Below are 23,032 nucleotides of genomic sequence, written 5' to 3'. Positions count from 1 at the left end.
ATGCCTATTCGTAGCTCGGATCCTGAAACCCTCCTGGTTTCAGTCCGTTCCCTAGAGCTTTAACTTGGCTTGTTAGCATGTTCTGGGAGTATAGCCTGGATAGCTGCTTACTTGTACTACTGATAATAGCAGAGATAGCAGTCACACAATGTTCCACGGGGATGAACATGGAATTCTTTGATAAAAGCTGGGATATATATCATATACATATATAATATATGTCGTTGAACGACGTTGTGAAGTTGTACCCAGATGGAAACATATCCAGCGGAACCGCAGAGCATACTGTATGAGAGCTCTACCTCTATCGCCTCTGTGCCTAACTCCCCTATGCACAATGAAGCAGCAGATTGCAAGGCTGTCCACGATGGGATATCACTCTAAGAAGTGCTGGCGCCGTATTCTTTTGCAATTCTTTTCTTCTCATCTATGGCTCTCACGACCCTCAGGTGCTCATCGGGGCCGAATTTGTCCCTGAATTTCTCGTCCGTGTACACCGGCTGTGGATGATCAGTATGAAGACATCCAAATTATAAAGGCACGGGAGCTCACGCATTTAGGCCTGTCGGCTGGATTAAATTGGTATTTGTCTCTAAACTTTTTGAGAGCGTATGGGGGTATTTTGGGCACAGAGACACTGTTATCTATGTTAGCAAGTTACGAGTAAATATAGTGGGTTGAATGATTAGTTACAGCTCTCGTCCTTTCCATTTGAACATCCGCATATCATAGGTTGTGGCATCCACAGGACCGTTATCAATTACAAGGAAACACGTTTGATTAATCGAGAAATATGTCCCTTCACACAATAGACGATCACCTTTGGATTCACCATAGTCTCGATTCAAAACTTCTTGACAGGCTATGTTTGCCATTAACTTATTCTTGTCCTCGGTTGAACCAGGCATCTCGTGGGATTTGCAGATAACGAAAATACGGATAGCCATGGTTCTATCCTTGAATTGTTAAAAGTATACAGCGTAAGAGGGTTTATTTCATCCAACGACTGACTTGTCCTCCCTCATATATTTGTTGAACACAAATTTGGAGTTTGACGACTTGATTGAGAAACTACGGGGGGCGAAGCCCCTATATATACACGTTGGTATACAGGCTACGCATGTGCAGCGTACTACCAGGAACGCAGTTCCAACACGCCCCTACTGTGTTGCCTCTGCAACAGCGCCCCTGCTTCTAGTTCCTCCTAAACCCAAGTCTCTGCCTATCCCTCTTTCCTAGCCCAAATCAATGCTCGAGGCATAACCTTCTGTAGCAAGTGTTGCATCTGCAAAGTTCTTGAGAATACAGGCCATATTTCGAAGGTCCTGCCAGTCCCCTTGTGAAACTACTTATATATTAGTAAATAATTAAATTTAAGAGACATAAATATGTACTTACGGAGGTCATTCTCATTCTCCTCGAATTTTATGCAGAACAGTTCTATAGCATGTTGTACCCGTAGCGCCCGTTGTAGCATTGAATACCAGCTATTCCAACGTGTTGAATTATCTCTCAACAAACATAGGTTATTGCTCATCAACTTAAAGCTGGCGATACGTTGTGGGCTGCGTTGGATATAAACTACAATGTTATGTAGTTTACCAAGTGGACCTTTCTTTCTCCACTGCTCCATCTCTATTTCTGTCGGCGACGACAATAGCTCCGTATTATTATCCAGTGAGAGGTCCTCCTCATCACTTGCAAAGAGAAAAGCTTAAACAGCGAGGTTGATCACATGGCCGTTACACCGTAATCTATGTCGCCTAGGGTCCCATATTATCTCATGCTCCTCTTTCAGCTTTTTCGAAAGCTCCTTGATCATTGTATCATTATTTGTTGCATTGTCCATGTAAGGATCGTAAGCCTAAGGGTCTCACGGGAGTCCAGGGAACCAGGTCAGGAGGCAGGAAGGTATCGTATTCTGTAAGCACAATAGGTCTACGTAGATACATCGACTATTGACTGGAGGCCTTCTTCCGAGGCCTCCAACCCCTTTTATCTATGCACCTTGTGCCCTATTTTACCGAGCCCTATGGGCCGCTTATGAAAGGGACCTCACGTGGTGGCACGTGATGGCCTTCCTTACAGTCCATTACAAAATAACCAACTTTTGAAGCAATGCCATAGTGCGTGACACGGCCGCTCACTAGAGCGCCATCCAAGCACGGCGTGTGAATTGACATATGAAAACACCCACAGAACAAATACTCTGCCATCTTAAACCCCTTTTTTATAAGATAATGAGAGTTCTGGAGACTCAGTAAAAGAATTATAACTTATTTAGAGGGTGCCATCGCTATTTTGTGTGAGTATTGGAAGAGTCATACCGTTCACCTCACATTTCGATATGGCCTAATCGGGTAGGCAAGCAGACCCGTGACTGCAGTCTCGTAACAACTTTCGATATATCATTTATTAGCTTATTAAATTAATGCTACCGTCAAGCCTAGATATAAGGATACTCTTAGGGCCACACTTCCAGATATCCGTATAAAGGGGGTGGACGATTATGTTGAATCCTCGGCCCGGAAACAGGGATCAGGGCCCTGATACCGAAGCTGTGTCAGCCATTTCGTGATCCTCCGGATACTGGATCTTCCGATTCTAAAAGCTTCGATACGCCGAGAGCGTATTCGATAGTGTCTGTTCAATTCGTCGCTTCCATGATAGGAAGTTGGCGCTGCCTTTGTGTAATGATGTACGGTTACGCTCGCGCTCCATCGCCGCCCTCGCCGCCCTTTATTGAGTGCAGCAGAACAGCTTTCCCTTTACTCCTTACCACAGCATTGCTTTCAACTCTTCTAATTTTCCCAAACTATCCTTCCAATATGAGAACTCCTCTCATATTGACCTCAAGTTATAAAAAGCATTGCTGGTTGCTGTATTTGCAAATAAAGTGCAAGGCGTGACCCCGAAACCAACTATATAATGCAGTCTATGTTGTCACCTATTAATTGGGATGGCTGCGTGGCTGAAGGAGCTTACAGCGATCTGCACTCGTTTGGCCCGCTCAGTACCTCGCAATCATCCTGGAGGACACCACGAAGTTCAAAGGCTTGTAGAAGAAGCATGCAGTGGTTGGGTGCGGGTATTTTCCCCCTTCCAGGTGAATCCTCTATTTTTTGCAATTTTTTTTGGCTTATGTGAGAACTCTCTCCGATGCCTGTAGCTGGAGATATGAATTTTTGAAAATAAAAGGAGATCAATGAATCTCATGGAGACGAGGATTTGACGAGAAGAAGCGATTTAATGGGGGGTGGGAAGATGGGATGTATGTGTTGATGAAGAGAGAGGGAGGAACGGTTGTTGTGGTTGTGATGGGGAAGGAGTAAAGGGGTTGCCGGCGGTGATGGATGAGAGTTGTGGCGGCAGGAGCACGGCGGCAGGACTATGGCGCTAGCAATCCGGCAGCAGAAACACGGGAAGAAGGGATGTGAAGGAAAGAGCGTCTTAGTATGAATACTGAGGAAGGAACACAGACGGAAGGACCGTTACGGCAAGAACGCTGGCAAGGGGCATCGCGATGCGGGGAAGGATATAGAACTAGTCTTAGCTGAAGTCTACCTTGATAAAAGCGTCGGTCGAGTACGAGGGGTCGATGGATTTAATCCAACTCTTATGACTTTTCCAATTGTCAGGACCCGCGCGGTGATATGGATACTGCGGTATGGATATGGTATTAAGGGAACTGTGGTTGGGAGGCGGCGGCGGGATACTGGAGGCAGGAATACCGTGACAGGAATGTGGTGACAGGAATGTGGTGACAGGAATACGACGACAGGAATACAAGTGACAGGGACGCTGTCGGCAGGAATATAGCTACACTTTCAAGTGAGAATTTCGGTTATAATAGTGATGTATCCGAATGAAAGCGCAAGCCCCCGATGATTCCAACTGTGCAGAAAGTTTTTTTTCCAAAGAATAGACAGTCGCTGGTAAAGTTTGTTTCGTTTGATAGAGGTGTCTGCGGCAGGAACAAGGCTTCCATAATACTCTGGCTGAGAACTGAAAATTAAGATCTATTCATCTAAGATCTATAACCCCTCTGCCTCCCTATCTACGACTTCTTCCCCTGCTTCCTCGGCCCCCTCCCCTTAAACCCCCACCCAATCTGATTTGCAACCTGAATCTCCGTCCCCAACTCATCCGCCCAATCCCACACCAGCCCCGGATTCCTCTGAAACCCCCTCCCAACAAAAATCGCATCCACCCCCTCCACCGTTTCCTCTCCCGGCCCCTTCCCCTGCAAAATCTCCTCCGCAAACTTGCCGCTGTGAATCAACCCCACAGCACCAACCGCCATCTTATCCCCAACAGCCTTCTTAATCATCTTCGCCATCTCAACCTGGTATCCTGGGACCGGCGCGATTTTCTGGCCTAGATGGTTTCCTCCGCTCGAGACATCGAGGAGATCCACGCCCGCTTCGGCGAGTAGAGGCGCGAGTTTGACTGAATCAGCGAGCGTCCAGCTCTCCCCCTGGAAATCCGCATGCTCCAAATTATCACTCGCCGAGATCCGCATAAAAAGCGGCATCCCCTCCGGGATCGACCCCCTCACCAACCTCACCAACTCCAGCGTCAAGCGCGTGCGATTCTCAAACGACCCACCATAGCTATCCGTCCTCGTATTGCTCACCGGCGACAAAAACTCGTGGAGCAGGTAGCCATGCGCATTATGGATTTCAATCACATCGATCCCCGCCTTCACCGCCCTCTTCGCCGCCGCCACGAAGGAGACTTTGAACTCCTCTATTTGCTGGACCGTCATCGCCTTGGGGTCTGGGAAGTTGCCGGGGGAAAAAGAGATTGCGCTGGGAGCGAGGACATTCTCCGGCCACCCCCCTACAGCCTCCGTCGCTACCGCACCGGCGCTCAACCACGGCGCTACACAACTCGCCTTCCTCCCCGCATGAGCCAGCTGAATCGCGATTTTCTGGTTCTGGGAGTGCGCGAACCCGACAGTAGCCTTAAGCGGCTCGATCTGCGAGTCCTGCCACAATCCGCTGTCTTCAGGGGTGATCCGGCCCTCGGGGACGACGGCCGTGGCTTCGATCATGGTGAGCCCGGGGCCGCGCTGGAGGATGCCGCCGAGGTGGGTGAGGTGCCAGGCAGTGTGGTGGCCGTCTTTGGCGGAGTATTGGCAGAGGGGGGAGAGCATGATGCGGTTTTGGAAGGTTAGGGAGCGGAGGTGGAGGGGGGTGAAGAGTTTGGGGATGGGTGTGCCGTTGGGGAGGGCGGTACCGGCAGGGGGGGTTTGGGCGGGGGTGAAGTAGGAGATCTGGAGGGGGTTAGGTTAAGCGTTTCTTGGAGGGTGAGCAGGAGGGCAAGGAGGAGGGCAAGGAGGAGGGCAAGGAGGAGGGCAAGGAGGAGGGCAAGGAGGAGGGCAAGGAGGAGGGCAAGGAGGAGGGCAAGGAGGAGGGCAAGGAGGAGGGCAAGGAGGAGGGCAAGGAGGAGGGCAAGGAGGAGGAGGAGGAGGAGGATGGGAATGGACTTACCCCGGCTTGCGCCTTATTCTCAATATCTTGATGAGCCGTCATCTTGAAGTTATTCTTCTCCACTGTCTCGAAGGGCGGTGTGTTGCGAGAGCGATAGCTTGACAATGCGACGGAAGAACGACTACGTCAAAGCTGTCTATAAACAGAAGAAACGAATGCTTTCAGACAGACAGACGGACAGAACGGGAGAGGAAAAATCGCAATATATATACACCAACAATAAAGTATGCGCGTGGCGTAAAAGCGTACAGGCCTTATGGCTTAATAATCCCACCCCCTCCATCGCCGCTAAATAGCAGATAAGATGCCAATATCCCCTCCCCTCATGATGTCATTTTCAATGGCTGGAGGGCATTGGTTACTACAGCCAAAGTAACCCCTCGAGATCCACCGCCAAGGAACGACCCCGCCAAAATATCTGGCTGACAAAACAGGGGAAGTTTTTGATAGAGGGAGGTAAAAAAATGTGCCTTTTGGAATACAATTGCCTTGATTTAGGAGCAAGTGTTAGGGCCGCCAAAGAGTTCTGTGACGCGTCGCGTCAATGGAGGTTTGACACGCTCCCAAGCCCGCCAGCAACAGCAGAATCTCTCAGGTGCGCAAGAGCAGGTACTTCTGAAGTGGATCAAGGGCCTTACCATTAGCGGTTATTCTCTAGGGCATCGGTTGTTGAAAGAAATAGCTGAAGAACTCCGCTCACATCGGTCACTTAATTTTGACCTTCACCTTCAAATCGCCATTAGGCGACGGATTGAAACTGTACGCATCGATGGCGCGACAAAACCAGTGCTTGATGCATGGTTTAATGCATACACACAGGCGGTTTAAGAGTTCGGGATCACGCAAGAAAATACATATAACATGGATGAATCTGGATTTTCAATTGGGATAATAGGATCTACTCGGATTATACTAGATTCCACACTTCGTACAAAGCATCAAGCGCATCCTAGGCGTCAGGAATGGGTTTCTATGGTAGAGTGCATATGTGCAGATGGAACCATTCTCCTACCCCTCGGGATCTTTAAGGGCAAGAACGTTCTCTAATCATGGATTCCACCTACAATTATCAACGAGTGGTTCTTCTCTGCAAATGCAAAAGGCTAGACAAGCAACCTTCATGGGTTAGAGTGGTTGAAACGCATCTTTGAACCAACTACACGTGTAAAGGCAGATGGTTAATATCAACTTCTCATATGCGATGGCCATGATTCACATATCAGTAGGAGCTTTATTGCACATTGCTTACAGAACTGCATTATACTTCTAATCCTTCCCCCTCATACATCGCACTTGCTCTAGCCATTAGATGTTGCAATATTTGGACCTTTTAAAAAGCGTCTTATAGCAGCACTCTCTCTGCTCAACCAAGCTCAACTTACGCGCATCTAGAAGTATGAATAGATGGAGGCATATATAGAAGCACGACTTGATGTATGTACTCATCCACAATATCGAGTTAGCATACCGTAGAGCTAGCTTGTTTCCGTTCAATCCTTAGCGAGCTCTACGTTCATTGAATTATGATATGCCATCACTTGGGGTTGACCGACCAAAAACACCAAATCAGTATGATATTTTTAATCAAGTCTTTGTTAATAGGTCACCCCTAGATAGCATAACATTACGCACTGCAATTCAAACTGAATAAATCATAGCCTTAGCTATACTTTCTATGAAACTCGTAATTTGACATATTTCATCTCACAGCCTCGAACACTTCCAGCCTCACCAACATCGATGAACTCCCCCTATCCACTAATAAAGCATAACAAACGAGAATCTAAGTTGTGAGGTGGGAACATATGTGTAGTAGATGCGAGATAATTGCCGTGATATCCGTACCCCTCATAGCCTTGATTTCCCTCGAAGCTGCATTCTAGTGCACGCTTGCGCGGTCAGGTCCGACAGCCTCACTACACCCTGTGCGCTAAGAATTTGGACTTCAGAAGTTATGTCAATCTTCTTGGAACCACTTATCTTCTAAAAGATCTTGGGCAGTCGGCCGGTCTCTTGGGTCAAGTTTCATCACCTTAAGCACAAACTCTTTATCCTCTTTGCAAATTTCTTGGGCGGTTGTAAGATGGAAAGGCCTCATCGACTCCGGAGGGGTGTTTTGCATTATCCATACTAAAACCGCTAACCTTTCCTGGTCCGCAATCTGCTCGTATGATTCTGGAAATGGTCCGAAGCAGCTATGGTGTCTCATAAGAATCTTGACCTCGTATTCATCACGGTCTACCCAAACACCTGGTTTAAAGATGTGGAACCCTTATCCGTACATGAGACTGATAAGTGTAGTAACAATAAAATTAGACCATTAAATAATTTAGTATAGAGGGATAATTTAAAACTTACCGTTGCACCAAAAGACAGATGTCAGTTGTGGTACCCCAACTCATTTGCAGATGTGCTTCTGGACTCCCAAACATAGGTGTTCCTATAGAGTCCCCATCCAGGGCATAAGTAGAATCCATATGGACAGTGCTCCCAAAATCAGCTAGTTGAACATCCTTAAACCGAACTCCACCTGGCGCATAATTCGCAAGTATGTTGCTTGGCTTAACGTCTATAATACACCTTAGTTAGAGAGAGAACGTAGTATTAGTTAAATCGAAAGATACGAACCTGTGTGAACTTCACACAGGTCCGTATCTTTATTTAGTATAGAGTAATCTAGGATTCCTAGATTACTCTATACTAAATAATATGCAAGGAAGGCAACCACACAAGGGACGATAAACGTGACCACTATACAAGAGTGTGCTTTCATGACAAGGAGGATGGCAAAAGTGTGCATTTTCCACTAAAGAAGAATTAGTTTTAAAGCTGTAGTCCGAGCTAGACACTAGAATATGGAACAACGTTAGAAAAGTCAGGATTAGATGTTTTACTTTGATTGCCAGGCTTCAATTCTACTACGATATTTAATAGATGATGCACGTACCACAATGCAGAGTATGTGGTAAGGGATATCCTCTCTGCTAATTGCTAATACTGACAACTTGCTCACCCGAGCTCAGGCAAGCTCATCCACAGCTCAGTTAGGCCCACTTGAGCTCAGTTTAAAGCAGCAGCAGCTCGGGCCCATACCACGTCGAGATTCCAGCGTTAAATTTCCTATATCACATTCATTAGACTGTCTATGTAGCCTATAGTCAACATATAACTTGGAAGCTATTATTGAATTTGCAACTTCAATTTCTTATCTATATATTTATCAACGCTCTTAATACTCAGTGACCTGCTTAATGCTATCATAAATCCCTTCACACACCTGTCAGCATCTGTCGTACGAATTATATAGGAAGGTAACTTACTCGCAACATCTGGGATATTGAGCTTCTCATACAATAACGGCATATGTATACTCCATCCCGCACACCTCTTCACCGGCGCCTCCAGCCTCAAAAACGTCTCCTTATCTTCTTGGATAGCGGCGGCAACCTCAGCCCCGATACCCGCATTAATCATGCTCTCATGAACCACCACACAGCGTCCCGTCTTCTTCACACTCTTCAGCACAGTCTCCTTGTCCCACGGGTATACCGTCCTCAAATCGATCAACTCAACGCTCAATCCCAAGTCCTTCTCGATGTGCTCGATCGCCGCACTGCACGTGTAGAGAGGGTGGCCGTATGAGACCACAGTCACGTCGGAACCTGGCTTGAGGATCTCGGCGGATGATAGAGGGAGAGTGTATGAAGAGACAGGGACTTGCTCGACCGCAGCACGGTAGAGGGCTTTGGGCTCCATGAAGATGCAAGGGTCGTTCGAGGCGATGGCCGCCAGTAACAGGCCCTTTGCTTGAATGGGACCGCGAGGCATGATGACGCGCAGGCCGGGGATATGTGTAAATAAACTCTCTGGAGATTGCGAGTGGTATCTGTGTTCGGTTGGCATCATTACTTGGGTAGAAACCGAAACATGTCGGAGGGGAACATACAAAGCACCATGACCAACCCCACCACAAGGCATCCTAACGGTTAAGCCTCCAACACCCCTCCCATTCGTTCCATCACGATACCTATACTTGGCCGCCTCGTTCACCAGCTGGTCGAAAGCCGGGTATACATAATCCGCAAACTGAATCTCGGCTACAGGCCGCATTCCTTCGGCCGCCAGCCCAATCCCAAAACCCAAGATTCCTTGTTCAGTAAGCGGTGTATTAAAGACGCGGTCGCTGCCAAAGTTCTGTGACAGGTTCATCGAGCATCGAAATACTCCTCCGAAGGCCACATCTTCGCCGAAGAGGAGCACCGAGTCGTCTGTTGCCAGAGCGGTCGAGAGTGCGTCATTGATGGCTTGGAACAGGTTCATGCGCTTCGTCGTGCTGTTTCGAACTTCAGCTGAGAGCTCGGGGTTTCTTAGAGCTGATTGAGAGGAGTGACTGAGGATTGGGGTTGTGGAGAAGTCTGTCGGTATGTTGAGCCGGGCATTTGGAGGGCTCGTCGAGTACTGGCGGCCAGTTGCGGTCGAGGAAGCGGATGAGGTGACGGCACGTAAGACCTGTGCCGTAGGGCGGATTATCCTGAGAGACTTCATGCTGAGCAACACTCTACAGGACTTAAGAATGAATTATGAAGTTAAGAGAGACAAAGGGATATATTTCCATTCTTTTCAAAGCGTTGAAGTATGAGGAATGCGGGCGAGGAGGGCTTATCGGCTACCTGCGGCTTGTGGTGGGAGTTGTATCCTCAAGTCCATCCCGCTTCCAGACCCTTATCGTCGCACAGGCCACGCGATTGTTGCTCCGTCAACCGCCAAGTGACGACGCTGACCCTGCAATTACGAGATGCAAGGATACGGTCGCAAAAGATGTCGACGATACCGATTAATCTATTACTCTGGAACCGAGGCAGATACAATTGAATAAATCGAATTATCGTTTTGGTCGCAAGGATAGAATGCCTCGCGAGGCTGAACGACCCAGGAATCGGGAGCGAGATCCAGATAGAGAGCGAGAGAGGGAGCAGCGACGACGCGAAAGGGAAAGAGACCCTGAAAGGGAGCGAGAGAGGGAGCAGCGACGACGCGAAAGGGAAAGAGACCCTGAAAGGGAGCGACGACACCGCGAACGGGACCCGGATAGGGAGCGGCGACGGCTCGAAAGGGATCCGGAGAGGGTGCTTGAAAGGGAGGAAAGAAGGAGGGAAAGAGCGAGACGGAAATCACGAAACCCTGATAGAGACTCGAGAGACTCGAGGGACTCCCGATCAAGGGAGGAGCCGCCTTCCTCACAATCAAGCTCGCAACCTTTATCCGCCGATTCGTTAGCGAAACTCAACCAGCTCAATAAGAAAGAAAGGTCGGGAAAACCAGAGAAAAAGGCGGAAAGGCCAAGGAAAAAGCGCCACAGGGAGGCATTTAATGAGAAATATGAGGCGATCGGTGTCGACAAACCAAGGCGGGATAAGAAGAAGAAGAGGCGAGTAGTGAGCGGCGCTTTACTAGAAGAAGGCGATGGAAAGAGGTTATCATATATAAGAGGAGGAGGTTACGACAAACAGGCGGAAGCAGACGCAAAGAAGAGGAAAAAGCGGGTATGGATCATTGTCGGAGTTATCGTTTTGTTACTTGCCATTATTATACCCGTTGCCGTTGTTCTTTCCAACAAGAACAAGGGCAGCACCACAGCCGCAGCAAATACAACGGCGGCAAATCCGCCTGCGACAGGACCAGCGAATACGAATTTGAACGGCGTTGATCCTGCCAGCGTGCCAGCAGCTGTAAAGGGGACGCGATTGGATCCCTTCTCCTGGTATGACACAACGGATTTTAACGTCACATACACTGGCGAAAAGGTCGGTGGGCTACCAGTAATAGGGTTGTTCTCAAAATGGGATGACTCTGCGAAGGCAAACGACAAAGTGCCAGCATTAAACCAGCCATGGGGAACCTATGCCAGCAGGCCCGCCAGAGGTGTCAATGTAGGGGGCTGGCTATCGATAGAGCCGTTTATCACGCCCTCGCTGTTCAGTGCTTATGACACGAGGCTTGGGATTATTGATGAATGGACGCTATGTGAGCACCTAGGCCCGACTCCCGCAAAGGACATTTTGGAGAAGCATTATTCCACATTCGTGACGGAGCAGACGTTCGCAGACATCAAAGATGCAGGCTTAGACCACGTCCGGATCCCATTCTCATACTGGGCGCTGCAAAACTACTACGGCGAGCCTTATGTGGAGGGCGTAGCATGGCGATACCTCCTCAGAGGGATTGAGTGGGCTCGCAAGTACGGTCTCCGGATCAACTTAGATGTCCACGGCTTGCCAGGTAGCCAAAATGGCTGGAACCACAGCGGGCGCCAAGGAGATATCGGCTGGCTCAACGGGGCCAACGGCAACATCAACGCCGAAAGATCCCTCGAGATCCACCGCTCCCTCTCCAAATTCTTCTCGCAGCCGCGCTACAAAAATATCATCGCCTTCTACGGCCTCGTCAACGAGCCCAAAATGACGGCCCTAAAACCAACCGACGTCTACGCCTGGACCGAGAAAGCATACGCCATCGTCCGCCAAAACGGCATCACTTGCCCCATCGTCTTCGGCGACGGCTTCCTGGGTCTCGAGAACTGGAAGGGGCAGCTGCAGGGCCATGAGGGGCTGGTGCTCGATGTCCACCAGTACGTGATTTTCAACGTGGGACAGATCGTCTATACTAAAGAGGCGAAAGTCAAGTACGCCTGCACGGGCTGGACGGGGCAGGCGGAGCAGAGCATGGACGTTAGCACGGGGTTTGGACCTACGCTCTTCGCTGAGTGGTCGCAAGCTGACACCGATTGCGCCACGTACCTGAACAACGTCGGCTGGGGAAATCGCTGGGAAGGGACGTACGACACAGGGAACCCCCTAACGCGTGTTCTCTCAGCAACATGCCCCACCAACAACAGTGGGCCAACATGCTCCTGCACAACCGCGAACGCGGATCCGAACCAGTATTCCGACGGGTACAAGCAGTTCCTGCAGATGTTTGCGGAGGCGCAGATGGATAGTTTTGAGCACGGGTGGGGCTGGTTCTACTGGACGTGGCAGACGGAGACGGCGACGCAGTGGAGTTATAAGAGGGGTCTTGCGGCGGGGATATTGCCAGCGAAGGCGTATGCACCGGAGTTTAATTGTCAGAAGACGATTCCGGATTTTACGGGCGTGCCGGAGAATTATTGAGGGGGTGATGTGGTGGGATGTATACTTGGATGACTGTTGTGTATATGTGGGAAGGCGTTTTTTGGAGGAGAATTTGGAGGAGCATTTTGGAAGAGCGTTTAGAGGCACCGCCGGGTGGGGTTTGGCGATATTGGCGATTTGGGGGGAGTCCAGCATAGCGAGCATATATTTTGGATTTGGCTTGGTATAATCGTATAATGTTTCTCTTGAAATGATATGTATTGTGGTATCCGATATTTCCTCCGTAAATATACACTATGTTTGTCTTCTAAAGTTTCGAGGTCGTATATTCAAACACACCCACCGCTTCTACCAAAAACCCAACCACTCACGATCGCTGGCTCTCAGTTCTCACCACCAACTTTTCCCATTAAGCCGTGGCCTCCCACAACCTATTCATCTTCACCGCACCCACAAAGCTTCCCAACAACCCAACCGTCAGGGGGCTAATAATCCCCCCCTCCAAACTCCAATGGATCGTCAACGGCGCATATCCCGAATTAATCCACACCTCCCTCTTCCACGCTAAATCTTTGACAGCCTCGTCACTCTTCTCCCCCAACGCCTTCCTCTTCCTAACCTGCCTCTCCCTCGCTAACCTCACGAACTCCAACGCCGTATGCGCAGCCCAACACCTACTACTCCATATCCACGCCTTCCCCTGATTTTCCGGCGTCCACCCAAGCACCCCCTTCGAGCTCAGGTACGCCCCGTTCTCCAGGACCTGGTAGATGGTATTCACCAGCACTTGTGCATTCACAATATGGCGCTCCACCGGATCAGCGGACGGTGTGAGAACCGCGCTCTTCCCCCACTGCCACATCCCGAACAGCCCGAAGAGGCGCGCGAACATGCGCACATCGGAGCAGAGCGCGTAGAGGGCTGCGAGGCGGCGGGCGGCGAGGGTGTGCTTTGGGGAAGGGGCGGACAGGCGGGTGAGGAGCGAGGAGAGGGCGAGGGAGGAGTAGCCGAGGGTGAGGAGGGTGGCATCGGTGCCGGAGGGGGTGGAGATGATGCGGCTGAAGTGGGTGAGGAGGCGGTCGGTTTTGGTGAGGTAGAGGGGGAGCCAGGATTGGAGGGTTTTGACGGAGGCGGGGGAGGAGGGCGAGGGCTTTGCGAGGGGGAGGGAGGCGGGGGGGGAGACGGTGGGGGAGGTGGTGGTGATGGGCGCGGAGACGGCGATGGGCTCTGGGATGGTCTCAGGGACGCTGGCGAGCTCTTTGGTGGTCGTGGGCTCTGAGGACTCTAAGATAGCCGTGGGCTCGGTGATTATGGCGGGCTCCGGGATCGCAATGGGCGTCGTGTCAAGTTGAATGTCGGCCATTTTGAATATGAGACTGGATAGATCGCTGGAAATATAGGCGCCCTGTAAAAGAGAGATGACGATGAGTGCGCCTGTTATTTAAGAGTGTATTGACAGATTAGGGGTTTTGGAGGCTAGAAAAATATAGTTTTTACATGTAGTTCGGTGGAGTCCCATTTCCGATAACAGGAGCTTCTGCCGAGGTTGACTTGTATCAGTGGGAGGGTTGTGGTCACGTGAGTATTTGTTTACGTATTACCCCCCCCCGAGTAACTTGTTGTTTAGAGCAAAGGGTTAAAGCGCGGCATAATTTGGGCGTCTTCCTGGTATATAATACCTTATTAGTATCAAAATTCATGCATAGTAGCCAGGGACAAGGGGAACCTGGCTATTAAAATCAACGCTGCAATCAAAACAAGAGCCATTTGGATCTATCATTTTTGCATTTCTTATTTAGATTAAATGTCTCCATGTATCCTCGGATATGCTGGTCTTCCAAAAAGCACCCAAACATTCCAAAACAAGATTAACAAGACAAAATAACAAGCCAATGGATATCGTATCAACACGTCCGTCCCACCCATCCTACTCCCGCCTAGTAGACAGGGTTCTGGCCACCGAGACCACCGGACATCGATGGCGCTCCGCCCATTCCGGGCCTTGGGTAGTCGTCCGGCCTTCCGCCGCCAGACTCGTAGTGCGCCTTCCTCAGAGCCTGGAGACGCTTCTTCTTGGTCTTGGCGTTGATGTAGGTGCCGATGAGGAAGCCGACGATGTTGAAGAAGGGGACCCAGGTCTCCTGGGGGAGGAACTGCTGCGCGAAGGCGAGCGTGATGGGGGAGGTCACCCAGGATACCTTCATGACGGGCATGAATCCGGCCTTCCAGGTCGAGTGGATCGCGTGGATGTTGCGCGCACCGTTGATGATGGCCATTGAGGTCAGGTAGATACTGTTCTGGATTGGCGCAATCTGTAATGGAACTGTTAGCTGTGGTCTGGCGGCAGGGTTCGTATGCGATGACTTACGAATAAGTTGCTGAACAGGATCTGCAGGATCTTCGCCTTCAAGCTCGTGCGGTTGGCGAAGATCTTCTGGAGGATGCTGACGAGGACGTGGCCGACGGGGGCCATGATGAAGGCGCCGTTCGCTGCCATCAGCGGCACCTTCGAGGTGAAGTAGTGTCCATGCTTGCTCCTGTCCTTTGCGATGTACGCCGCCAACAGTTCTTGTAGAGCACCGAGGGACCCCGATGTCAACATCTTGGTTCGGAGAGGGTTCTTCTGGAGCTGCGTGAGGTACGCCTGGACACCGTGTCAGTCAATTGGATGCGCAATTCGAGATTGGGAAGCCTTACGGCGAGGTAGCCATTGGCGACTTTGCCAGCAGCCGACGTGGCGACCTGGTTCGCGGCGCCGACGGTCGTCTTGACGGTGTCCTTTTCGAACTTGACCGACATCGTGATGGAAATTGGTATGAGGTAGGTTGTGTGTATCTGTGGATGTGGGACGAGGTGTCAGTTATGAGGTCAAGTCGAGCGGCCAGATCGGGGATGCTCCCCCAGTTTGTTTACACTTGTACTAAGTGGGCCGAGGTAGTCGAAGGGTTCTCCGCATCTCGAATTATGGGGAGTTTGTTTCGGAGTGAGCTGCAGGGTAATTCTAGACTTACCTAAGCTTGGATATGATTTTCTTTCACGTTTATCGACGTGTTGGCTAGAAAAATGGAAGCTCAGTCCAGTAGGAACGATGATGAGTTGGGCGGTAGATTCTTGTGAGTTGGCGATGGGTAGGTACAGTACGATCGACACCTCACCTACAGTTGGTAGTGCGTACACAAAAGGGATCACCCCAACAACCTGGTTGTCGCCGCTGTTGGCCATCAGCTGCTTACAGGAGTCGAGCCTATCGGAGACATCGGAAAGCGCCGCAATTTCTTCACCACCAGGCGAAGATGAGAAGTGGCTGGCCGAGGCTGAGGCTGAGGCTGAGGCGACGACGACAACAAAAATAACAACACAAACAAACAAACAGTTTAAATCGGCAACAAACGGCGTCAAACACGCAAACACACAAACATTCACAAAGCGGAAAATACCATTTGGACTGCTGCCTTGTATATGTACGGGGATGCATCGAATTGGAATTATGGAATTATACGTGCGCCGAATGTTGAGCCCTACCTAGAGTTAGTACCGCATATATGACACTTGCTAGACAGGAAATACCTAGACTCACAGACATGTAAGGCTTTATATACTTCTCTTTTTCTAGTAACAGTCTACCTATCATTGTATTTTGAAGCATTTGAATTATAGAACACAACTGCTGTATTATGTTGAAGAATATCTGTAGGATCCGTGGCAGTAGGTAGAGAATATAAGCTGAAAATACAGTCATGAAGCAGTAGGGCCCGAAGTGATAATTTTGTAATGCATATTCTTATAATTGAAGCTATTCTAACTACTATATTATACTGTTACGGGCTACGGGCTCTATTCCTGTGCCTATTCATGGCTCGAATCCTAAAACCCTCCTAGCTTCAGTCCGTTCCCTAGTGTCATACTGACATTCGTTGCACTCAGTTTGCTATCAAACTCAAGAGCAAACTTAGAAATCTCCTCCTCAAACCTACAAGTCACTATACATATTTTGGCTTGTCACACCAACAACAAGAGCAATACTACTCAATGATTGCTACAACCCTCTATGATTCATTACATGTCATTGCTCCTTAGTTACTGGGCCGATATGACCACATAGCATATCTCTACAACCCTCTATGATTCATTACATGACATCACTCCTTACAACCCTCTATGATTCATTACACGTCATCGCTCCTTAGTTACCCACAAGATTGGTTAAGTTACGACATAATCTGTCTATAGGGGTACTCTGACCTTGGACCTCCTTTCACTTCCTATAGGCTAGGAACCTAGGAGATGGTTCTATGGGATTCTCTTACGTCGACTACAGTTACCAAGCCTGGTTAGTCATGGAAAGTCTTGGAAAATGAGAGAACTACACTCCTTTAGCATAAATAGGATTGCCCTTTCTGTAATGGTGGGTGCACCAGATGTGAGAATCTAGCCACCCAAGGAAGGGATGATTTTACTAAGACAACACACTGTCTTAGGAAACAGAGCCAAAGGGTCATAGCTTAGACTATTCCACAACGCAGCAATCAGGTGTATGATGTGGTGAAGTGGTTTAGACAAGTTGCAACAAATGTTGAGTCTGAGAACTCAGGGGTAAGTCAGAGGTTAGCACCTCACTGACTTTTCAAAAACAGAGAATAACAAGATGAATGCTTGGAAGCTTGGAAAAGACGTAGAAGTATGTGCTAGTCGATTTACTGTATTGTCTGCTTGCCCTTTCTTAAGGAAAGGGCAATCCTATTTATGCCAAAGGAGTGTAGTTCTCTCATTTTCCATGACTTTCCATGACTAACCAGGCTTGGTAAATGTATTAGAAATCAAGTGCGACCCACAACTAGCTTGCTAATCATGTAGTGAACGTAAGAGAATCCCATAGAACCATCTCTTGGGTTCCTAGCCTATAGGAAGTGAAAAGGAGGTCCAAGGTCAGAGTACCTATAGATAAATTATGTCATAACTTAACCAATCTTGTGGGTAACTAAGGAGCGATGACGTGTAATGAATCATAGAGGGTTGTAGAAGCTTCTAGAGCTATCGTTCATGTTTCTAGGCCTCTAGTTGGTAGAGATATGCCATGTGGTAGTATTGGCCCACCCCCTTAAGGAGGAGATTTTCTTAATAACTTGTTCAATGAGTGTCCAAATGATATGCCGTGATGTATGTAGCATAAACAGATGTAGTAGAAGAGTTTGCAGCAATCGTTGAGTAGTATTGCTTCTGTTGTTGGTGTGATAAGCCAAGATATGTATGTTGACTTGTAGGTTTGAGGAGGAGATTTCTAAGTTTGCTCTTGAGTTTGATAGCAAACTGAGTGCAACGAATGTCAGTATGACATGGTGCACCCACCATTACACTAACCTCTGACTTATCCCTTAGTTCTCAGACTCAACATTTGTTACAACTTGTCTAAACCACTCCACTACATCATACACCTGATTGCTGCATTGTGGAATAGTCTAAGCTACGACCCTTTGGCTCTGTTTCCTAAGACAGTGTGTTGTCTTAGTAAAATCATCCCTTCCTTGGGTGGCTAGATTCTCACATCTGGTGCACCCACCATTACACACTGATTGTGTCTAGAGTATCGGAGCTACAGGTGGCTTCCATGATCGAATAGGCCTAGGCATTGCCCGTAAACCATATGATAAAGGGCTCTGATTTATTGCTAATGCCTAGTTCTTCGTTTAGATTGGCCACTATAGGCTTTACCCCTTTTTCTACACTAAGAGCGTATTTGATGATGCCTGCCTAGGCTAGTGTCTATTCAATTTGTCGCTTCTATGATAGGAAGTTGGCGCTGCCTGAGCTTCTTATGGCTCTTCAGTGTAGTAAGCAGATGCTCTGTCGTCATTCTAGGCTAACGATGCTGCTGGTGACGATGGTTTGGAAGCTTCGATGCTTCAATTGATCGATATTTTGGTTATAAGATCTCTGCGCTGATCCCGGGCTCATAACTCATTGAAGAATATCCGTAGGATCCGTGGCAGTAGTAGAGAATATAAACCGAAAATACAGTCATGAAGCAGTAGGGCCCGAAGTGATAATTTTGTAATGCATATTCTTATAATTGAAGCTATTCTAACTACTATATATACTTTTTACGGGCTACAGGCTCTATTCCTGTGCCTATTCGTGGCTCGGATCCTGAAACCCTCCTGGCTTCGGTCCGTTCCCTAGAGCTTCAGAATCGAAGCTTTTAGGATCGGAAGATCCAGTATCCGGAGGATCACGAAACTGACTGACACAGTTTCGGTATCAGGGCCCTCATCCCTGTTTCCGGACCGAGGATTCAACATATTATATTACATCTTGAGTCAGTGCTCAGTGCTCATTTCCCCTTACGTCCTGCCGGTTTCCCTTCTCTATTAGCCCTCATTATTAGGCTACAGCTCGATAGTTCATATTTGAATGAGCCATATGTATTTATGTCTGTGACATGCTCAATCGTGGCATCGGTCAATTTCAAAATATGTAGTATCATACGAATCCATCTTAACCAGACCCATCGTTCTTCATAGCCTTGTGCCCTCCATATTTTCTATGTGATATTGAAGTTTATGCTCAGTTCCCCGTGTCGAGAATCGACACGTTGATAACTGGCGTGGAAAACTGTCCTGTTGTCAGTTCTTAAGCTGCCAAAACTCCACGGCAGACACTGGGAATACCTTCACTTAAAATCCCCACTAGGCGAACACGAGAGGTAAACAGAAACCTCTCTTCACCCCACAACCCATCGCGGCAGAAAAACTCCACAAACAAACAGCAAACCTACCCACAACTTCCCACATCAAGAATGGTTAGAGGAATCCCACAATATGCCTCCAAACGAACTTCAGATTAAACCCGAGACCCCTGCTGCAAACAACAGCCCAGCACAAACAGCAAGCAGGTCGCGAGAGATGATGTGTACGCACATCACCATGGTCAGGATGTACTCTGTTGACATGCGGTGCTCCCTGTGTCTCCATCCTGGGTCTTTTGGGTGGGTATACAGGTGTTCCCAAGACCGTGAACTCATGATTGAGAATGATTACAATGAGAAGGGTGTGGTGAGTTGTTCTGGAAACTGCTAACAATCTTGGCACTGCTCTAACAATAAAATCTTCTAGAATGGCCTTGATAACCTCTTTGATTCTTTCACGGTTCCAGCAGAACCTAAGAGGAGGAGTGCAGCAGCGCGTGCACGTCCGGTATCTTTCCTTGAAGAGATGGGCCCAGGACAGCTCCAGACATATAGCCCGCAGCAGCTCAGCATACTTCTCGACCAGAGAACACACGTGAGTTCCATAATTTCTTCCGATCTTGGGAAATCCACGTTCTATCCAGTGCTTCCAGTTCACACACCTTTGAATCAACGGCTAACCTCAGAACAGATCCTCGACGTCGCAAAGCGCCACAGCAGAGACCTCGAGATATACCGACACCGTGAACAATCCGTCCTCAACCCCTACTCAATCCTCGGCGACGCATCCGATGAAACCAAGCTCTGGGTCCCAAAACCAAATGAGGAGTGCCAGTTCAAAGTCTGCCACAGGTGCCGGCAAGCATGCATGGAACGTTCTTTTCTCAGCCTGGACGCCATCGCCAACAATGAGATCCCAATGACAGCCGTCTCTGGATTCGGCTTCAATATTCTGGGGAAGAGACCTGTAGTTCCACGCAAGTGCGCTATCAACTACGGTCTTAGACCAGATCCACGACCACAGATGGTATTTAGGCCAGTGTCGAAGGGAAAAGCTCTAGGAATTAACATCGCCAAGACTCCCCCTGAGCAGCTCCCCGAGCAAGTTTCGACTCAACTAAGCCCTTTTGATGATGAACCGGGCGCCGATACTACATTCGGGCAGTCATCTAACGCATACGATTCCTCTGCCATGGCTAGAAGTCTCAATCTCGAATCTGACATTGAAATCACTCCCATCGAACCAGACGAAAGATATGCGCTCCGACGAGTTCTCCATGTCAACATGATGCTTGCAACAGAGACTGCCAAAGCTGACGCAGCGGAGGGAAGTAGTCTCCTATCCCACATCCGCGCAGCTGATACGCCACCCAACTCTCCTCGCCTCCGCGCAGCGAAAATGGACGATAAGCATGGGAAGCGCCCTGCCGTGCTTCATGGTAGAAGGTATGATTTCTTCGCCTGGTTGTCTAATATAGCAAACCGAGGCTAACTCCTCACAGCGACAAGTCTCTCCATACCAACACCGAACTCCGTCATAAGTTTAATCTTGATGACGTGGAAGGTGAACCGGAGGATGATATAACGTATATTCTGCATAAGAGACGCTTTTACCTTGCAGCTGATGCTCCTTCGGACTCGGAATCGGAGGAAGATGGGAAGCCTACTTCGGAATTTGCGACTGCGGTGGGAACTGGAAGATAGGGGTGCCAAGGACCCGACTACTAAGCCGGTGGGTGTGGACAACAAGGCTGATGTCACCAGGGGGGCGGTGGGGATGCAGCTTTCCGATGTGGTCACGCAGCTATAAGCTGAATAGTTGCTCCTGGGCTTGGAAATCTGCTGGTCGATAGGGTCATCTGAATTTTCTTTCTTGTCCTTCGCTCGCGGATGATACCCTAGAATGAGTCGGCTAGGACTCTTTATGTACTGTACGCAATATCGCACCAGCTGGTCCCGAAATCGTGGTTAGATCGATGGCTACTGATCGATGGCTACAAAAACAACATGCAAAACTATCTCAGTCCTACAATTGCCCCTGTGACATCTTTTACTTCCTTGACTCTAAGCTAGTGACTACCTTAGCAGTAGCAATCATTCCCTTTAAGAACCCAGACGCTGCTTTGTACAAACTGTGTGAAATGTGAGTGTTGGACTTGGGGAACAATTCTGCCGGCAGAACCGACTTACCGCCTCCCCACTGGCTTCACACGAACAGCCACACACGTAAACGTGCTTGCCTGGACCAAACACCCACCACCCACCTATACCTCCAACCTCCAAAACCTCCCACCCATAACTCCAAACCCTCCCATCAATTCTCATCCCACCCAAAGCGCCATCTCATCTCCATCCTCCCCGCCATCACCATGGCGTCCTACGAAGGTCCGTCCCTCCCCATTCCCCCTCCATTCCCAATTACCCCACTAACACCTACCCCCGCGCAGTCGAACACAACATCCAGCCCTCCTTCACCTCCACCACCACCTCCCCCCGCCGCCCCGATATGTCCACCTTCTTCGCCAAGCTCTCCCAAATCAATCTCGACCCCGCCACCCACAACAACCCCCACGCGCAGCCCACCCCCGTCGACATGCGCGCGACCTTCTCCCTCCTCGCCGACTCCTACTACCAAATCCGGTCCACCGCCTCCGGTCCCCCCGCCGAGCTTCTCTCCTCCTTGATCAGCGAGTTAGAAACCAACGCAGACAGTCCGCCGAAGGAGGTGGAGGGGTTGAGTCAGACGTTCTTGGACAGCTTGGAGAGGGTGGATAGGAAGGAGTTGGGGGAGGGGGGTTGTCCGATTTGTGGAGAGAGGTTTAGGGATGATGAGTACCCGCTGGTGGTGCAGTTGCCATGTCATCCGGGGCATTGGTTTGATCTCGAGTGTGTGGGGCCGTGGTTGAGGTTGAAGGGGACGTGTCCGTTGGATCGGAAGGCGGTGGGGGAGAGGAAGAAGGTGGTGGTTGTGGATGATAGTGAGGAGGAGGATTATGATGATATGATTGCCTAGTTGGGGAAATGAGATTTTGATACCAGATTGGGGGAGGTGGAGTGAAGTGGGGTTGGCGTGGGATGGAGTTAGGGATCTGATACAACAATACAAGAAATTGTATCTCTCGTTTATAAGGGGCTCATATATTTCATTTTACGCTGGCTATATGGCGAGTGAAACATAGATCCACTCATATAACCCCTCCTAAAAATAGTCCCCATCTACCCCTCAAACCCCCTCTCACCAGCACAGCAATCCCCATCTCTTTCACCACAGGAACTTACTTCTTCGCCGGCCGCGTCGGAAACATCCCCGCCCACCCCCCATCCGAATTATCATGTCCCCCATCCTCCCCCCAATACGCCGCCGGCCCAGCAACCGCATCCCAATTCGCCCCCGCATCAACCGTCATCGACGTCCATGCCAAAATCCCATCCTCAATCCTCCCCCCAGTAACACATCAAAAAACGGATCTACCTGCTCCGTCTTGCTGGGTCCAATCCACACATCCTCCTTATTCGTCGTCGGTGGGAGTAAATTCGTGTTACATGGCTCCGCAGCCTCGACGACAGCGCGGAGCGAGGCGTCGAAGTAGAGTTGTCCGATGTGCGAGACGTGGCCGCCGGTGTAGGTGCCGTTGGGGAGGAGGGTGCCGCTGGTTGGTAAGGACATGTTGGTCCAGTAGTGGCCCGGGTAAATAGTCGTAATTGCACGACACCATCTGCGTCAG

General features: G+C 49.4%; 10 protein-coding genes across 10 annotated transcripts; 3 read left to right on the top strand and 7 right to left on the bottom strand.

The window, feature by feature from the left end:
• Nucleotides 1-30: 30 nt before the first annotated feature.
• VC83_07733 (uncharacterized protein) lies at nucleotides 31-1,052 on the bottom strand. The gene is made up of 4 exons (XM_024471299.1): nucleotides 694-1,052; nucleotides 553-637; nucleotides 112-500; nucleotides 31-57 (listed from the first exon to the last, which is right to left on the bottom strand). The coding sequence occupies exons 1-3, from the start codon at nucleotides 945-947 to the stop codon at nucleotides 381-383; spliced, it is 459 nt and encodes a 152-aa protein (XP_024320887.1). The 5' UTR covers nucleotides 948-1,052; the 3' UTR covers nucleotides 31-57; nucleotides 112-380.
• A 36-nt stretch (nucleotides 1,053-1,088) lies between these two features.
• On the bottom strand, nucleotides 1,089-1,947 carry VC83_09672 (uncharacterized protein). The gene is made up of 2 exons (XM_024473085.1): nucleotides 1,399-1,947; nucleotides 1,089-1,345 (listed from the first exon to the last, which is right to left on the bottom strand). The coding sequence occupies exons 1-2, from the start codon at nucleotides 1,631-1,633 to the stop codon at nucleotides 1,236-1,238; spliced, it is 345 nt and encodes a 114-aa protein (XP_024328853.1). The 5' UTR covers nucleotides 1,634-1,947; the 3' UTR covers nucleotides 1,089-1,235.
• A 2,110-nt stretch (nucleotides 1,948-4,057) lies between these two features.
• On the bottom strand, nucleotides 4,058-5,720 carry VC83_07732 (uncharacterized protein; the record flags this gene model as incomplete). Its single annotated transcript, XM_024471298.1, has 2 exons — nucleotides 5,496-5,720; nucleotides 4,058-5,278 (listed from the first exon to the last, which is right to left on the bottom strand). The coding sequence occupies exons 1-2, from the start codon at nucleotides 5,535-5,537 to the stop codon at nucleotides 4,058-4,060; spliced, it is 1,263 nt and encodes a 420-aa protein (XP_024320886.1). The 5' UTR covers nucleotides 5,538-5,720.
• Nucleotides 5,721-8,675: 2,955 nt separating this feature from the next.
• VC83_07731 (uncharacterized protein) lies at nucleotides 8,676-10,151 on the bottom strand. Its single transcript, XM_024471297.1, has 3 exons — nucleotides 9,442-10,151; nucleotides 8,816-9,381; nucleotides 8,676-8,762 (listed from the first exon to the last, which is right to left on the bottom strand). Exons 1-3 carry the CDS (start codon nucleotides 10,038-10,040, stop codon nucleotides 8,725-8,727), a joined length of 1,203 nt encoding a protein of 400 aa, XP_024320836.1. The 5' UTR covers nucleotides 10,041-10,151; the 3' UTR covers nucleotides 8,676-8,724.
• A 251-nt stretch (nucleotides 10,152-10,402) lies between these two features.
• On the top strand, nucleotides 10,403-12,664 carry VC83_07730 (uncharacterized protein; the record flags this gene model as incomplete). Its single annotated transcript, XM_024471296.1, has 1 exon — nucleotides 10,403-12,664. The coding sequence occupies one exon, from the start codon at nucleotides 10,403-10,405 to the stop codon at nucleotides 12,662-12,664; it is 2,262 nt and encodes a 753-aa protein (XP_024320944.1).
• A 182-nt stretch (nucleotides 12,665-12,846) lies between these two features.
• Nucleotides 12,847-14,177, bottom strand: VC83_07729 (uncharacterized protein). Its single transcript, XM_024471295.1, has one exon. The coding sequence runs from the start codon at nucleotides 13,986-13,988 to the stop codon at nucleotides 13,035-13,037; it is 954 nt and encodes a 317-aa protein (XP_024320907.1). The 5' UTR covers nucleotides 13,989-14,177; the 3' UTR covers nucleotides 12,847-13,034.
• A 211-nt stretch (nucleotides 14,178-14,388) lies between these two features.
• Nucleotides 14,389-15,830, bottom strand: VC83_07728 (uncharacterized protein). Its single transcript, XM_024471294.1, has 4 exons — nucleotides 15,637-15,830; nucleotides 15,323-15,460; nucleotides 14,994-15,269; nucleotides 14,389-14,937 (listed from the first exon to the last, which is right to left on the bottom strand). Exons 2-4 carry the CDS (start codon nucleotides 15,422-15,424, stop codon nucleotides 14,563-14,565), a joined length of 753 nt encoding a protein of 250 aa, XP_024320908.1. The 5' UTR covers nucleotides 15,425-15,460; nucleotides 15,637-15,830; the 3' UTR covers nucleotides 14,389-14,562.
• A 4,003-nt stretch (nucleotides 15,831-19,833) lies between these two features.
• Nucleotides 19,834-20,799, top strand: VC83_07727 (uncharacterized protein; the record flags this gene model as incomplete). The annotated part of the gene is made up of 1 exon (XM_024471293.1): nucleotides 19,834-20,799. One exon carries the CDS (start codon nucleotides 19,834-19,836, stop codon nucleotides 20,797-20,799), a length of 966 nt encoding a protein of 321 aa, XP_024320842.1.
• A 777-nt stretch (nucleotides 20,800-21,576) lies between these two features.
• On the top strand, nucleotides 21,577-22,555 carry VC83_07726 (uncharacterized protein). The gene is made up of 2 exons (XM_024471292.1): nucleotides 21,577-21,692; nucleotides 21,755-22,555. The coding sequence occupies exons 1-2, from the start codon at nucleotides 21,677-21,679 to the stop codon at nucleotides 22,318-22,320; spliced, it is 582 nt and encodes a 193-aa protein (XP_024320909.1). The 5' UTR covers nucleotides 21,577-21,676; the 3' UTR covers nucleotides 22,321-22,555.
• A 27-nt stretch (nucleotides 22,556-22,582) lies between these two features.
• Nucleotides 22,583-22,974, bottom strand: VC83_07725 (uncharacterized protein; the record flags this gene model as incomplete). The annotated part of the gene is made up of 2 exons (XM_024471291.1): nucleotides 22,583-22,738; nucleotides 22,780-22,974. The coding sequence occupies 2 exons, from the start codon at nucleotides 22,972-22,974 to the stop codon at nucleotides 22,583-22,585; spliced, it is 351 nt and encodes a 116-aa protein (XP_024320840.1).
• Nucleotides 22,975-23,032: the final 58 nt, after the last annotated feature.

Source organism: Pseudogymnoascus destructans (assembly GCF_001641265.1).
Source record: "Pseudogymnoascus destructans isolate 20631-21 unplaced genomic scaffold scaffold_23, whole genome shotgun sequence".
NCBI classification, from domain to species: Eukaryota; Fungi; Ascomycota; class Leotiomycetes; order Thelebolales; family Thelebolaceae; genus Pseudogymnoascus; species Pseudogymnoascus destructans.
This window is presented reverse-complemented; position numbering and strand designations above follow the sequence as displayed.

Coding starts and splice junctions, on each gene's coding strand:
- VC83_07733 (XM_024471299.1), bottom strand. CDS start 947: ATGGCTATCCGTATTTTCGTTATCTGCAAATCCCACGAGATGCCTGGT. Junction 638..693: donor AAATGGAAAGGACGAGAGCT/GTAACTAATCAT, acceptor CATAGATAACAG/TGTCTCTGTGCCCAAAATAC. Junction 501..552: donor CAGCCGACAGGCCTAAATGC/GTGAGCTCCCGT, acceptor GATCATCCACAG/CCGGTGTACACGGACGAGAA.
- VC83_09672 (XM_024473085.1), bottom strand. CDS start 1,633: ATGGAGCAGTGGAGAAAGAAAGGTCCACTTGGTAAACTACATAACATT. Junction 1,346..1,398: donor GGAGAATGAGAATGACCTCC/GTAAGTACATAT, acceptor ATATATAAGTAG/TTTCACAAGGGGACTGGCAG.
- VC83_07731 (XM_024471297.1), bottom strand. CDS start 10,040: ATGAAGTCTCTCAGGATAATCCGCCCTACGGCACAGGTCTTACGTGCC. Junction 9,382..9,441: donor GGGGTTGGTCATGGTGCTTT/GTATGTTCCCCT, acceptor AACCGAACACAG/ATACCACTCGCAATCTCCAG. Junction 8,763..8,815: donor CAATATCCCAGATGTTGCGA/GTAAGTTACCTT, acceptor AGGTGTGTGAAG/GGATTTATGATAGCATTAAG.
- VC83_07729 (XM_024471295.1), bottom strand. CDS start 13,988: ATGGCCGACATTCAACTTGACACGACGCCCATTGCGATCCCGGAGCCC.
- VC83_07728 (XM_024471294.1), bottom strand. CDS start 15,424: ATGTCGGTCAAGTTCGAAAAGGACACCGTCAAGACGACCGTCGGCGCC. Junction 15,270..15,322: donor TCGCCAATGGCTACCTCGCC/GTAAGGCTTCCC, acceptor CACGGTGTCCAG/GCGTACCTCACGCAGCTCCA. Junction 14,938..14,993: donor TCCTGTTCAGCAACTTATTC/GTAAGTCATCGC, acceptor GTTCCATTACAG/ATTGCGCCAATCCAGAACAG.